The 15,866-nt window shown below is 47.5% G+C and overlaps 1 protein-coding gene across 1 annotated transcript in view; it reads right to left on the reverse strand.

Annotated features, from left to right (window-relative positions):
• Chchd6 (coiled-coil-helix-coiled-coil-helix domain containing 6) overlaps positions 1–15,866 on the reverse strand; it is a 207,731-nt gene that overhangs the window by 33,538 nt on the left and 158,327 nt on the right. The window contains exon 6 of the mRNA XM_055617420.1: positions 1,508–1,578. Within this exon, the coding sequence (XP_055473395.1) occupies positions 1,508–1,578 (71 nt within the window). The remainder of the gene's footprint in view (positions 1–1,507; positions 1,579–15,866) is intronic.

Raw genomic sequence — 15,866 nt, forward strand, 5'->3', positions numbered from 1 at the left:
TGGGCAAAGTACTGCTGTTCAATATAGGTTCAGCAAGCAGCAATGGTTGTCCAGGAGTGCTACAAACCACTGTCTTTTACCACGTTTTTAAGAGTGAAGCAGAGTCACTCTCCTGCAGGTGGAAAATGACCTCATATGGTCAGGGGCTGCTGCGCTGCTGCAGTGACTGTCACTTGGCTCTCTGTCCTCCTCCCTGGTCTGACATGAGGCTGTCATAATCTGGGGTAAAGCTAATGTGCGTGCAGGTAGAGTCTTTCTGAAACAGGTCCTGCTGTTCCTCCATGAAGGCAAGGACACCTACAGGCAGATGACACACACCTAAATGTCCTCTGTCATTCAGGAGACATAATGCTAGCACCTGTGGAGGTGGAGGGGAAGAGGCTGTGTACCCAAACCTTTGGTCAGCTCCTTCTGCCTGATGGGAAAGCTCCATCCTCTTACGTTTCCATATTCTCGTTGTCACTCTAGGCCTTAAAGTTTCAAGACTGTTGTTTTCTGTTCCTTCCTTGGTGCCAGCATTCCCCTAGCTACAAGTGTTTCACATGTAGGACAAAAGCCCAACACTGTTCCTTATGCCATTCCACCATACCCTCGGGTCTGTTCTAACTGTACATCAGTTCTGCCCTGTTCTTCTGGCTCTTCGCACGGTTCACAGTTATCCACAGCATTTTCACATGTACTTTGTCACCTCATAGCTATGCAACCGCCTAGCCCCCGACACCTTCTTCTCATGCTGCCAGATCCGACCATTTTGTACCACTATGGGCTTTTCTGGTGACTCATCCGACTTGCTGGGAGAGAGACTGCCAAGGGAGCAGAAGGGGTTGGTGGGAGTTCACTGGAGAATTCCACTCTCCTGGCACAGACAGCATCTTCACACTTAAGTGAGGCTTCCCTTTCCGAGGGACTCACACCCCAAATGATTCATGAACAAGCCCATACCTCCCTCCTTCGGACATCCTGGTTCAGTGTTCACGGTCAGCACAGGAGCGTGGCAGATGGGGCAATGTACTGGCCCATGAGCCTTTGGCCTCTCTGAGCCTTTTTCATTTGAGAGCACAGCATGGACTATCCTGAGCATGAGTGGCCTAGGACAGCATTGTGTGCTCAGCAGGAGCAGAAGGCTCCCACAGGGGACACACTGTGACTCCCACCTCCATTTACCACCCCTCACAAAGAAGAGGGCCAGGGCTTATCCTCCAGATCACTTGGAGCCTGTTCATTGCCCCTCATCTAGCTAGATAACAAAGCAGCTGCTGCCCCACAGAAAGGCAGTGGCTGAAGCCCACTGCAACATGCCAGGGAGCTGAAAAGAGCTGTGTGCTAATCTGGGCAATTACTGATGGCCAATGGCTACCTTCAGCCCAACTGAGAGGGCTGATGAACAGATGGCTGTCTTGTTATTAGAGAAATTTGCCAACAGGCAGGTGGCAGCAGGTGTCAAGCCACACAAAGGGGTTTCCACAAATGCAGGCAAGTTTACCAAGAACAATAAGCAGATTCTTACTTTATTGTGCTCTCTGCTTTTGAAGCCGCCTCATGGAATTGCTGGCAAGACAGTTTATACAGCTCGGCATTCTACAAAAAGAAAACACAGAACTGGTTACCAAAGATTGCCATCACCTTCTGGAAGCTTGTGGGGCACAATCACACCAGAACTGGACAGATGCTAATATCTTAACTGGTATCAGCATAGCTTAGGTCCTAGCTCCCATGGCATGCTGACCACTGTGATGGAATCCAAGAAAAATGACTGCTGAAGGCAAACCATGATATCATTTAGTTCAGGAGGTGGCAAGCTGCAGGCCACAGGCCAAATCTGCTGGTCACCTTGTTTATAAATGACGTTTCACTGGCACATGGCCATACACACCCATGTCTTTGGTTGCTAGTATGCTACAAAATCAGTGGAATGGCTGTGGTGGAGCCAGCATGGTCTACAAAGCCTGAAGCATTTATTGTAAAGAAAGACGTGCTGAAACTTGATCTACTCCAATCCCCACTGAACAAGTAGACCACACTGCCTAAAGAGGTCGAGTTGCATAGCAAGGAGCAGTGCCAGGGCTATCCAGTGTCTTGACTCCTAAACTGGGGTATGCTCTGTTGCTTCTCATGATGTACTCTGGGAGGTTCTGAAGGCAGTTACCTTGTCCTTCCTGAAGTTATGCAGGCTGCCAGGAAAAACCGAGGAGCAGGAACAAAAAAACAAGCTAGCTGTGTTTGATCCTGGTGCCACATTGTGCTGATCAGTAAGTTGCATAACTTGTGAGTCACTTCTGGCCACACAGGCCTAGCCTAGCACTTTCCTTTTTCTCTAAAGCTCCAATATCTTCACTTGCTCCCACAGAAGACTGATACTGACATCCTTCCAGCCTCAGGACATAGCACTCCAGGTGTGATTTCTCAGACCCATACATGATTGGTCAGATATAAAGGGGACAGAGGAAGACCAAACCTGGAGGCTGAGTCAGGTAGGTCAAGTGGGTCAAGAAGTGTAGGGTAAATATGTCAGCTGTCTTGAGCGGGTTATGAAGCCTTTGTGCAGTGTGTATAGCTGGCTATATTCACTCCTGAAAAGGAGCTCTCCCTGTTTCATGGATGTGCAAACAGCTTCAGGGTCATCAGTCAGTCCTTGCAACAAGCTGTGGTGACCGTGAAAGGACTGTCAAGTCTCAGGGCTGTGCTTCCTTGCATGTCTGTTAGGCTCAGCCTGGCTCCTTCTACCTGCTGAAGAAAAGCAGCAAGCCAGTCTCTGGGTGGACAGGGAACGAGAGGTCTGAATCAGGGTTGCCAGGACAGTATGTCATGTGGTATGAAGCCCAGCTAGGTCTATAGGGAAAGAACCAAAGCAGAGGACTTCCTCTAGGGGACCAGAGGTATGAATGTAAGTGTAGGTTAGAACCAAGCTCCAACTTTACATACTCAAAGAGATTCCCACTGTCTCAGGAAGGGTTGACTGGGAGGTTAGCATGGAAAGGAAACTTGCAGGATTGCTTAGGAACACAAAGTCACTGTCAGGGAGGACCAGTGCCTACTGGGGGAAGTTTTACCTACCTATTTCTCCCAGGTTCCTCTCTTCACAGCAAGGGATCCTTCTCTAAGGCATGCCAACAACTCCAGCACACAAGAGGCAGGAAATAAACACAACTCTTCCTCATGGAAGACTAATACTGCACTCAGGGAGGCTTTCTGCTTCTCTTCTAGGTCCTTGGACTCACATCAAGAGAGTCAGTTTAGCTTCGGAATGGTGTGGTATTCCCTGAGATGGTTGTCCTGGCTGAGGATAAGGGCAGGGGCAACACAATCAGCACCTCCCTATTCCTCCAGCCGATGTTCTTTTATGACCTCCTTGGGATCACTGGGACTCTGATGGAGCCTCCTGAGGATGTGGCCTGGCCCATGGGCCCACAGTGTGACAGCACATTGGTGTGTGCTGGCTGTAGTCTGTAGGTAAACCACATACTTCCTCCAAGCTTTGTTTTTTTAACTTCAGAGTGACAGAAAACCAGGCACACACATCTCCCTCAAACCATATAACAGTGTAGTTTCTGAAGCCAAAAAGAACCTCTGGTTCCTTCTTGGAACCTGGTCTTTCTTCCCCATAAGAAATCCACCTGGCTTATCTATCTCCAAGTTTCTTTTTTCCTATATATGTTCACAGGGTCAGATCACAGGTTTCCAGGCCCAGTTACCTGCTGAGCCTCTCTCAAAGAGAGGACCCAGGCTGAGATGGGGCCCATGTATTGTGGGCAGGCAGAAGAAGCCTAGAGCCTCTGTATGGTAGCAACATGAATCTGTTCCAGGGACATGGAGCCAATCATGTGGTCAGTACAGTTTGTCATAGAAAGTGTCCACAGGCCAAGAAGTGGTTATGGCCACCCCACTGTAGCTTCCTTAATTTTTCTCATGATGACTCAGTGAAAATCCCCTGCTGGTCCCATCCTGTCTGTGCAGATGTATGGCATTGGGCTTTGTAATAACCACTGGCCCAGAAGCACAGGAAGGTCTCCAGGCCATAGCAGAGGTGTATCACATCACTACATTTGTTCATGAGTCCCTGGTTCTTCAGCCTTCCTCACTGAGGACAAGGACCCTGAAGACTACAACTTGTCATAATTGTGGGCTTCTTGAGAACCACTAGGTATAGGGGTGGGGTCCAAGGCAAGTGGAGCCTGCTGGCCATGTGGGCTGCTCAGACAACACAATGTCACAATTACAAATGGGCATGATGCCAGTAGTTAGATGCTCTGAGAGCAGCATGCAAACTTGATCAGACTGTCTTCTTAGGAGTGATACCTGAACTGAACCAAACCAAGACATCTCTCTTGCTCCTTCTCTCACCACTTCTGGTGGTTCTGACAATGAAGCCATGGCCTACTTCATAGTAGATTAGCACTGCAACTTTAAGGCACAATTTTTGTCACACCAATATTTTTCAAAAATGAAAGCAGCAGGGGCCAGAGTGAGTGGTGAGCTTGCTGAGGCCCCATTCCATCTTCTTTACACCTCTGGGTGAGGTCATGGTACACTTGTGAAAACCCTGTTGGCAAACAGTTTGTGGGCAGGTGCTTTCATCAGAGAGTATTCTGTGAGGTACATTGTGGGTGAGCACTCTGTGAAGGAGCATATTGAGCGATCACGCTCTGTGAAGGAGTACTTTGTGAGTGAGCATAGTGTGGGTGAGGGCTCTGTGAGTAAGCACTCAGTACCTCAGGTCAAGCAGCTCCCACCATGTCCTGTAGGCCCAATACATTCTCCTATAATTGTAAACAGTGCTAAGGAGAACAAGCGCCTACCTGCAGCTCTGTGTGTGAATGAGCATCTCTACATAGAACCTTCTAGAAGTCAGGGTCTTGAGTCAAAGAACATATTCATTTCTAACAAACTATAAAGGGTGAGCAGATATGAGCCAAACAAGGAGGAAGCCTCACGAAGAGATAAAAGAATACTGGGGTATCCAAAGGGCAATGTGGGTCCATGAGTGAAGCAGGGACTGTCAAAGAGTGGGATGCAGAGCAGGGCAGGGCCAAGTAGACCTCAACTTCAGGCTCAGAGCCTGGCTTCCAGTGAGGGTTGAATAAACGCCTGGCTGTGCTTGCTTGCTTGGTGTTTTTGAAACCAGGTTTTACTCTGTAGCCCAGTCTAACCTGGAACTCATTATGTAGACAAGGCTGGATCTAAAGCCACAATACTCTTCCTATCTCAACCTCCTGAGGACTGAAATTACAGGCCTGAGCCACTATGTCTGGCCAGGCCCTTGCTTTTTAAGTGAGGATAGCAGAGTAGTCCTATTTTTAGAAGGACAGTGGCAAATGTGGACAATGGAGTCCTGTCTTCCCAGAAAGGCCATTAGCACTGAAAGGTCCTAGACCACCGAGGCCTAGGGCCTGGGTGCTGCAGTTACCATAGAAGCTCATGGGCTTTCTGGATGTTCTCTGATGGGCCTACACTGTTTGCACATCATGAGCTGTTAGTTTTGGAGATTTGTCTTCCCATAGATTCCTCAGGTTCCCACTTCTGGAATGCCTTCCTCACTCTACACAGCTGCCCCTCCTCCTCTGCCTGCAGCTGCTTCTTGAGCACATCTGAAGGCAGAAGACCTGATCTTCATTAATTAAATCTGCCATTAAAAATTAAATAACGTTGAGTAAGAAGGTGTGAGTATTATCTCTGTGGGTTTCAAAAGTCGCAGTGTTTCTTCAATTACTTCCCAAGCAGTTTTCATATTTCATACTGTCTGATTTCTCCAAGGGCCTGGATTTGCAAGATCAAAAGAGAGTGTGAGGGTGAGAAAAGCAAGGTGGGAAGGCGGGAAGGGGAGGATGGCAGAAAAACATGTCATGGGCAGGAGAGATCGTCCCCACGCAGAGGCAGGAGAAGCAGCAGAATGGGAGGATGCAGTGGCAAGTCCACCAAGTACAGGTCAAGGTGAGGCCCATGTGTCCATGTATATGACAATAAATATAAAAACATGCATAGAAAGGAGAAACTTCTAGGCCAGAGCCCCCAGCACAGACACCTAGGCGAAAGGCATTCATGAATGACCTACTAAAGGAAAGGAAGCAGGGCTGCGTGTCATGAGAGCCATCTTGAGAAGGGTCACAGCAGTAGAGAGAACTGAGGCTCCCCAAGCTCCCCAAGCTGACCAAGCACTATGGAGATACAGTACAAAGCCATGAATGAGACTGTGCTCAGGTCAGGACCCTTCCTTAGTGTGTGCAATGGGCAGGGCTTCCATGTTATCTCCTTTGTTTCTTCTCTTCACAATGCGAATGATGATGGAGCAGTCAGCACAGGCTTGGTGGAGATTTCAGGGGGTGGGGTGGGGTCAATGCATTAAAAAATTATACAATGCCTGGCATTCAGTGGACACTCAATAAATGTTTTAAGAACTTAACAAACATCTACCACTTTATGCATATGAACCAATAAGGCCAGCAGACTATCTGGGAGAGTTCTGAGAGCTGAGGAGTGAAAGAAGGCTCTTGCGGGGGGGGGGGGGGCATGACCTCTGCCACCATAGGGCTTTTACTATCTTTTATTCACGATCTATCCCCAGAGCCTGTGAGAGGGCCTGGCACAAGAACTGCTGAATAAACTCAAACCAAGATCAGTACCACATGAGTGATGCACAGGCTAGTTAGGACACAGTTGCTGGCTGAAGCTGGCTAAGCAATCTCCTAAGCTCCAGATCTGCACTGGGCCTGCACTCACTAGATCTAGCAGGCTTCTGAAGACCAAGTTGGGGTAGCACATGGTATGACCAGGGCACAGGAGACTAATGGCATGGTTTGTGTGGGCCAGGCAGATTGAAGCTCAGAGACTTGGATTCCTTCCCAAATGGTGGGTGTATTTCAGCACATGTTGTGGGAGGACTTATGAGGCAACATTTACATGTGTGCTGGCCCTAGCAGCAACGTACACAGAATCTATATCCAATGGGGGTAAGAAGGCTCAGTAGGCTTCCCTGACCAGACACTATAGTTGTGACCGCCCATCAGGCCAATTCTTGGAAAGCTGAGAGCAATTATAATGAGGCAAGAACTTGGCAAATAAAGACACTGAGGAGGCCCAGAAAGGCAAAGGAAACACCAGGGTGAAAGGACATCAAGCTAAAGACCAGGGGAAGACAGCCACAGGTTTCTTCAATAGTCTCATACTTCCCTACTGTGCCCAGCTGTGACCCAGGAAGAAAAGTAACAAGTGATGGGTGTGCTAAAGCAACACAGATCTGAAGCAGTTACGACCAGGAAACTTGGTTCAAGGCTCCAGGTGGGATAGAGTGAGGGGTGTTGCTAGCACTATCAGTATAGGCTGGAAGGGGCCCAGAGCTGGAGGCCAGAGGGAATACCAGAACACTGAGAGGAACAGATTGAATACAGGTTGGTCCCAGGCCAAAGTGCTGCCAGAGTAGCCAACAGTGGCCATCTGGGGACTATGGAATCTGGAACCTACCAGCCTAATTATCATCAGCTTTCAGAGCTGGAAGAAATGCTAATTATAAGAGAAGTAAAGGTGATTAACATGTTCAGGGTTTGGAGTCTCTAATCTGAAAAGAGTAAACCAGACTTAAAAAAAAAAAGGTTTAAGTCATTAGCATAAGATATCAAGGGTGTGAGTGTTGGACACGGAGACACTATACTGCCCAGGAGCGCTGAAATTCAGTTCTGTTAAGTGGTTGCACAGCTGGTCCTACCCAGCAATACACACCCTACACAATCCATAGAGAGGAACCCTGCCATACTGGCTTGCCTCATTCTACCTTAGAGCCTGCCTCCAGCTCTGAGCACAGGCCATTCTGAGACCGTTGCCCCCACGTCAAAGCCCACAAGGTTCTACCTTTTACCCCACACTCCCTATTTCTTGCCTTCAGAACCTGTCTTTGTTGACCTAGCCCTCCCCAGGCTGGGCTCGATCCTACCTTCAACACAGTTCATATTCTTCAGGCTCCGGGTCTAATGAATACACTGAGGACACAGCCATGAATGGATCCAGACATGGCTAGTTTATTGCCCAACACCACAGTTCCACCACTTGCTTCTTTTGTACACTCAATAAGCATTTATTGAGTGCTTGCTATTTGCCAAGGCTCGCTCTACAAGCAGTGAACACAGAAGACAGCAAGGGGATGAAGTCCTTGCTCCACAGAGCTAACAATCTGAATATAGAAGAAGTAAACAGATAATTTCCCTCAGTGGCAATGCCACTTAAAAGATCACATGGAGCCTAAGGGGCTGTGGTTTTCAGTAGTCATGAGGGAAGGCCTCTCCCTCTGCCTGGCTATCTCAAGCAGATAGCCAACAGATGTGAAGTCAGGGTTTGTGCAGGTGCTGAGGGGATGCCTGCACTTAGTGAGTTCTTGATGAGCACAGACTTTCAGGATGAGAAAAATGGATTCTTAAAGGCCACCAGGGCCAACCACATCTGTGGAGCTGTGTCTAAGGACAGTACGAAGACACTGGAGGGTGTGCAATGGAAAATGGTCCTTTTGAAAGGACCACTGGCAGCATGAAGCTGCCTAAATGGAGGGCAGTGGAGGCAGCCTGGCTACCTGGAGGCTACTGCAGTGACCTTGGTGAGATGGCCAGGTTACTTACTGATGGACAAACCATTTCTGCTGGCAGTGATGAAGAATGAGACATACACCTTTGCCTCAATCAGTGAAGGTGACACTCAGCTCAGGACAAGGCTGGCAGTTTTGGCTTGCTGAACATGGAAAGCCTTTGTATCCTTATCAGAACTGTGTCTGACTGACTACACCCTGTTCCCTTTTTCTCTGTTCCTTCAAAAGTTTCCTTCTAGAGAGCTTCCTCTCTCCCACAGCCTCACTCCTGGTATTTTCATTACATTTCTGCATTAGAGAATGTCACCCTTCACCCAACTCCTGGAGATTAGCCATCAATTATCACTGGTTCCTGCCCCCAGGGTCCCATGTCAACCTGCAGCTGAATGCAGATGATGACTTTGTTTCCTGATCATCTGAACTCCTTTCCTTTCTCCCCATGGTGCTCCTTACAAGTGGACTTTTACAGACTGCACTGCATGCAGATGCCTTGCTTAACCCTGTGGCTACATCCTCTGCCTCCAGCTCACCACCCAAGTAGTGGTAAGAGTGGTCTTTAAAGACATTCTGGGCTGGGAACTTGCAAAGATCCCCCAAGAATCCCCACTGGAGATCTGGCTTTTTCTAATGACTGTCACATTGTCCTCAGTCTCTATGCCCCCTTGCAATGCCTCACTTATTTCTTCATTGGTCAATTCTTCGCTGTCCACCTGGGAAGCTACTATTCCTGCCTTGAAGCCCAGTAGCATCCCTTCCACTGAACGAACAACAGTCTGTCTCTCTGTCAGCCTTCTCATGGCCTGCTAAATGCTCTATATTAAGATATACTTTTCAGTAGCATTTGTCACTGTGCACTGCAATCATCTCCTAATTATCTATCTCCCCTGGGAACTGCTTAGGCTCCAGGGTAGCTTTGTATCTTTATTGCCAATGCTTGCACAAGCCCTGGGCCTAACCAATGAATTTATTTATGTGTTTGTTTACTGAGACACATTCTCTCCTTATAGCCTTGGCTGGCCTGGAACTATGTAGAGCAGGCTGGCCCCAAACTCACAAAGATCTGTCTGCCTCAGCCTCTGGAGTGCTGGCATTAAAGGCAGGTGCCACCACATCCAGCCCAACCAATGTTTACTTGAAGAATGGCTGAAGGGCATTTTTAGTTCATTCTGAACTACTCAGTGCTCACCACCTTTGGCCTTCATGATTAGACCTAGGCCCCTCAACTGGTAGGACCATTATCCTGAAACAATTCTAACATACCCTCCCCTTCCTCTTCCAGGAAACCCAACCCTTACTTTTTCAGGTATACCCCTCATTTCTAGGACATTATCTGTGCTCTTATTTCTTAACATACCTGCCTTCTAAGTACCTCCTCCATCCCCTTCCAGGTATGAACTGCCATAGAACCCCTATGAGATGGTTATAGGTGACACCCTTTCAGAAGTATTTGCATTTGTGAAGAGGCAGAGAGAGGGAAATAACACACACCCACCACCGCCAAAAACCTCCCTGCCACTCTCTGTTGCCGCTGCAGTCTCCACTGTGCCTCTTTTAGGGATTTGGTGGAGCCTCCCAGCCTTTTAGCCACCTCTGAGGTTCTGTATGTTTTGGTGGGTGTGTAGCTGGGCTGGGAAAGGAATTTACTTGGGTTACATGCTTTTATATGTATGTACATAGCATGTGTATATATCATGCATAGTAACAAAATTTTCGAAGTTGTATTAATTGGCAATAGCTGCATAGTGATTTGCACTGAATATTAAACTCGAGCCACCTGGCATTCAGGTGTGAGAGGCTTCATCCAGAAACTCCTTCTTTATGTAAGGTCAAGATTAGTGTCTGGATATGAATGACCCTTCAGCGTTTTGGTCTGGGAATGACAGAGGGTGTGTGACCTGTAGCTCCTGGGGTAGGGCAGATATCATAGAACTTTTCAGGACTGAAAAGCAAGATGACCACATGTATGTTTGGCTCCTTCCACCAGAGCAAAGCAGAGCAGCCTCCAAAAGATAGGTAAGAGGGCACGCCCTGACACTGACCCAGCAAGAGGCAGCCTAAAAATCCCCAGAAGGCTTTGTATTTGAGTACATGAAAATGGGTCTGGAAAGGTGAAATCAGGGTTTGAATTTGCTCAAGAAAAACTTCCAAGAGGTTCCTGATAAACAGTTAAGAATGAAAAGGTCAAAGTCCTGTTTAAAGCAATGTGAGAAAACTAATTTTGAAGAGTGCTGCAGTACTGAGCGGTCAGATTCACATGCCCATACCTGGGGTTATAGACTGGGATCAGATCCCCTGAACTTCTTGAGGCAAGGAAGCAGGCGCTAGGGAGAGTGGCTAGCACAGAGCTTGTCTGTTATGAGAATGGAACAGTCCTTAACCTGAATGTACAAGAGCCATAGCAGGGTAGATAGGGAGAAGGGACTTAAGGGGGTACTTGGAGTAAGCAGGATTGACAAGGAAATCTACCGCTGTACTCACTCCACTGGTAGGGTGTGGGGAGGCAGCAGGCAGCTGGGAGTAGTAGTGCTTTAACAAACACCAGGCAGCCAGCCATGCTTTGAGGCTGCTTGTTAGTTGTTTTTAATTTTTTACATATGCAAAACATATTTGGTTAGTGAGTATCAAAAGTATGAAAACAAAATGCATAGCCTGACAGAAAGGAAAAGTCGAACCAAGAGCTGTAAGTCTTAATTCTAGCCTTGCTACTAATGGATGGTGTGACTCTCAATGAGATCACACAGGGTGTTAATGCTGTGGGCTACACTGATTCTCTGCAGAAAGAAAGAGAAACTCAAGGACAAACCCAGAGCTGTAAAGTCAGAGGCTGGAATTCCACAGTAAAGGAACAGCTGTAGGCCCTGGGGATCCAGCTTGTTCAAGCTGAGGTGCACAGGAGGGCTTTACATTCAGGCCACAGAGGCAGGAAGAAGATATTTTGGTTCTTTGTGCTGATCCTAAAGGTTCCATTTGCAAAGGAATTACAGAAGCAAGGCTGGCTGAGGTTGCACATTTAGCAGTTTTCAGGCCTTTGTGACAGGGCCTTCTGGGATACTCCTGAGAAAAGGTATTATGTCTTTTAGAAAACTTCTGTGAGAAGGACGCGCCCTAGGCAAGTAGCTCTGAGTATGTCCTCCTGACCCCTCCCTCCCTCAGTTTCAAGCTGGATGGTCTTAGGCAGTTGGTGGCCTTGCATCTCTGAAGACGTTGCTGAGCCACTAGATCTACATGGACCAAGAGTTTGATCAAAGTCAGCTCCCCTACCCTGCCCCAGGCCTCCACACACACCCACTCTTCACAAGATTGCAGATCCATGCATAGCTGAGGCCTGAGGTATGAGAAGGCAGGTCTCCCAGGGCTCTGTCTCTGGAGCACCATGTTGTTTAAAAAATCAATTGTGGATCTACTTAGTTGCGTCTTGTTCTTTAGTTTACCCGGGTTCTTACACGCCACTGTGCTTTCATAGTTACAATTTCCTGTACCTGAAGTTCTCACAGGACTCTAAAGACATCTGTGCTGTAGCCCTCAGGTCAGCCTTTATAGTGTAGTTCTATGGTCCCCAACCCTGGCTGAACCCTGGAACTACTGGAGTCATTTTCATAAGCTATACCTGAGCCCACCCTCAGGCTGGTTACTGGTAAAGGCTGGGTCCTGTGAGCACAGCATTTTTAAAATATTCTTTGCAGGGATGTTACTGTGACATGAAGGTTGAAAATTACTAAAATCTGTACATCTAAACAAACTAAGCAAAAGAGAGGACCCTAACTAAAATGTTCAATCCCCATCCTGAAAGGCAAAAAGGATGGACATCAGAAGAAAAAGAAAATAGGAAACAACCTCGGAACTTGCTACAGAGGGCCTCTGAAAGCCAGAAGAAAACAGGAAACAACCTTGGAACCTGCCACAGAGGGCCTCTGAAAGCCTCTGCAGTATAGACTGTCAAAGCAGATGCTGAGCCTGATGGACAACTGATGGGCAGAGTGAATGGAATTTTATGTAAGAAGTGGGAAATAGTAAGAGCTGGAGGGGACGGGAACTCCACAAGCAGAGCAACAGAACAAGATAATTTGAACACAGGGAACTTCCCAGAAAATCATACTCCAACCAAGGACTATTCGTGGAGATAACCTAGAACCCCTGCACAGATGTAGCCCATGGCAGTTCAGTGTCCAAGTAGGTTACATAGTAATGGGAAGAGGGACTGCCTCTGACATAATCTGATTGGCCTGCTCTTTGATCACCTCCTCCTGAGGGGGGAGCAGCCTTACCAGGCCACGGTAGAGGATAATGCAGCCACTTTTGATGAGAACTGATAGACTAAGATCAGAAAGGAGAGGAGAACTTCCCCTATCAGTGGACTTGGGGAGTGGCATGCACGCAGAAAGGGGAGGGAGGGTGGGATCGGGAGGGGAGGAGGGAGGGGCTTATGGGGGGATACAAAATGAATAAAGTTGTAATTAATAAAAAAAAAAAAAAAAGAAAATTACTTAAGATCAGGGGACCCAAAGCTTGAAACATGAGCTTATATCCTATGTCTTTTTACTACTGTGCCTTCAGGCAAGATGTGTAATTGTACTCCATCTTGGTTTCCTCAACTACTCAATGAGAGTGGTAAGAACAACCTAGCAAGTTTTTTTTCTCTTCCTCAAAGTAATACAAGAATCATGCAGACCACAAAGGTGGAGTACATGGTATAACTGGCAATGCAGTTGTCACCTTAGTCAATGTGAGAGTGGTTACCGATCCACCTTCACATAAGGTCACGTAGAAGACTTGGAACATAGTGACTGTGATGCCACACAGTCACGAAGTATCCAACTCTTCCTCTTTATGAAAACTGCTTTCAAGTGATCCCCAAATTCTGTTTGCATTATTTAGAAAAAGCCTATGTCCCAGAGTCTGGGAGTGGAGTGTTAGTCTGATGTGGAGTCTGGAATTTGCTGTTTCCTCTTATGTGCAGGATATGATGTCCCTGCAGGCTCACAGGCTAAGTATGTGGTCCCTAGTTATGTTAAAAGGTTCCAAAACCTTCAGGACATGGGACCCAGCTAGAGGAAGTAGGGTACTGGGAGCAAGTCCTTGTCTTTTCCTGTCTCTCTCCTCTCTGCTTCCTTTTTGTCAAGGAGTGAAGAGCAGCCTCCACCATCAGCTGCTGCCACCATATTTGCAAGGGATGGGGACACACACACACACACACACACACACACACACACACACACACACTGCTCTGCTGAAGCACATGGTGCCCAGAAACCATGGACTGAATCCTCAAAACCGTCAGCTAAAGGAAATATCCCACCCTTGTTTTTATGCCGGGCATTTTGGTCACGGCCACACAATACCCAATATAATGCCTCTTAAGAGACTATGAGCTCTTTCAGTGTGGGCCCACCTGAGTCAATCTAGTCTCTTAAAAATACAATGCCCCCCCAAAATAAATAAATAAAATACAATGCCCTTTCCCCTTTCTGAGTACTCTTGATTTCCTTTGGGGAATACACATGGTTCTACAGAGTCTAGGGCTGATGTGGAAGACCCACCTTGGTCACCAGGATGGTGAGGAGCCAATGATGGTCTGGTCCAGATAAACTAAACAAGATGCCTGATGGAATTCCAATATAGAGTACAATTTATGAAGTGAACTGTGTGTGTCCCCCACCCCAGCTCTGATTACATGTTAAGTTAGTGTATAACATTACTAGAAGACAAAGGTCACTACAAATGCAAATGAGCTAATGAGCTAAATGAGGTCATATTGGAAAATGGTGATCCAATCTAACATGACTGGCATCGTGATGAGTAGTAGAGATCTGGATGTGAGAGACACATGCACAGGGAAACTGTCACATGAAAACTAGAGCTGCACACCCACAAGCCTAGAGAATACCTAGAGAATACCAGAGTGGGGAGAGAGGGAGAGGGAAAGAGAAAGAGAGAGGAGAGAGGCAGAGAGAGAGAGAGAGAGAGAGAGAGAGAGAGAGAGAGAGAGCAGACCCTTCCTTAGCATTTTCAGAGGCAGCATGACCTTCCACATCTTGACTTACAGCTTCTAGACTCAGGAGTCATACATGATGCTATCAGCTTTCTGTTTGAGACACTCAAGTTTGGGGTTCCTTTGTTCTTGGAGCCCTCGCAAACACAGACACTCCCAGGCTGCCACAGGAGACACTGTTTACCACTTAGCTGATGGGGATACAGCAGTACCTCCCAAGTACCAGGAACTGGCTCTTTAAGGACTACAGTGATCCAGGACAAAGGCCTGTGGGCTGGAGGGAGACAGACAGGGTAGACTGGCAGGGAAGAGAAGAGCTTATTGCTGCACAGCAGATGAGAAGGGACCATTTCCAAAGAGCTGAGACTTAAGTGATAAAGAAAGAAGAAGGGGAAAAGTCAAGTAATCAGGGCTTAGAGAGCCTACTCCTTCACTTGTTATCTCTATTGCCATGTGGAGCCAGGCAGCCTGGGCTTGGCAGGCCTTTTCCATCTCTTGTGACCACATGGCTATGTGGAACAGGGAAGGCCAAGCTCAGTGGGCTTGTTCCCTCACCTGATACCTGGGTATCTGTATATAAGAAGTGTGGCTGTTTATCGTAGGATGAGGGCATGCTGCCCAGCACAGTGCCTGGCATATTCAAGTGTTCTGTGTATTTATAACCATGTCTGTTAACTGGTAACTTTCCAGTTGAGGAAAAAAGGGAATCTTAGTAGGGATAAGCAAAGAGCAGACAAAACAAGCTTTCCTAGTTTTTGCTTTTCAGGAAGCCCGTCAGGAAGGGAACTGGGCTGGAGAGGTAGTGGGAGTAGTGCTGACTGTATACTTGAGGAGCCTGGCCTGAAGCTGTCAGGACCTATCAAAGTCACATCCACAAAGCTACCCTGACAATCATTCTGGAGGGAGCGCTCCATATGCCCCCCACCACCCTGTAGCCCTCACTGAAACATAAGGCAGTCCCATGCTACAGACAAAGACTGATGTTACCACCTTCCTTTAGGGTTCCAATAGCACTCACAACATAGGACAGTCCTCATAAATAAAGTTCCATGCTCATGTTCCAACTGAGTCTACAATACCAAGCAATGGAGGGAAGTGGGGTATACAGGGCACCTCTAGCAGAGGCCCAATGGGATGCACTGGAAAAGGTCTGAATAGCCCCAATGGTACAAGGGTCTCATGACCTAATTCATGAGACCTCATTAAGATCTCTCACAAGCGGCCAGGGCACCATCTTTATAGATGAGAAGAGATTCAGATAGACAAAGAAACCTGCACAAGATCACAGAACCTATGAGCAGCAGAGACAAGGTG

The sequence above is a fragment of the Psammomys obesus genome, unplaced genomic scaffold (assembly GCF_907164565.1).
Source record: "Psammomys obesus unplaced genomic scaffold, mPsaObe1.curated_primary_1811, whole genome shotgun sequence".
NCBI lineage: Eukaryota > Metazoa > Chordata > Mammalia > Rodentia > Muridae > Psammomys > Psammomys obesus.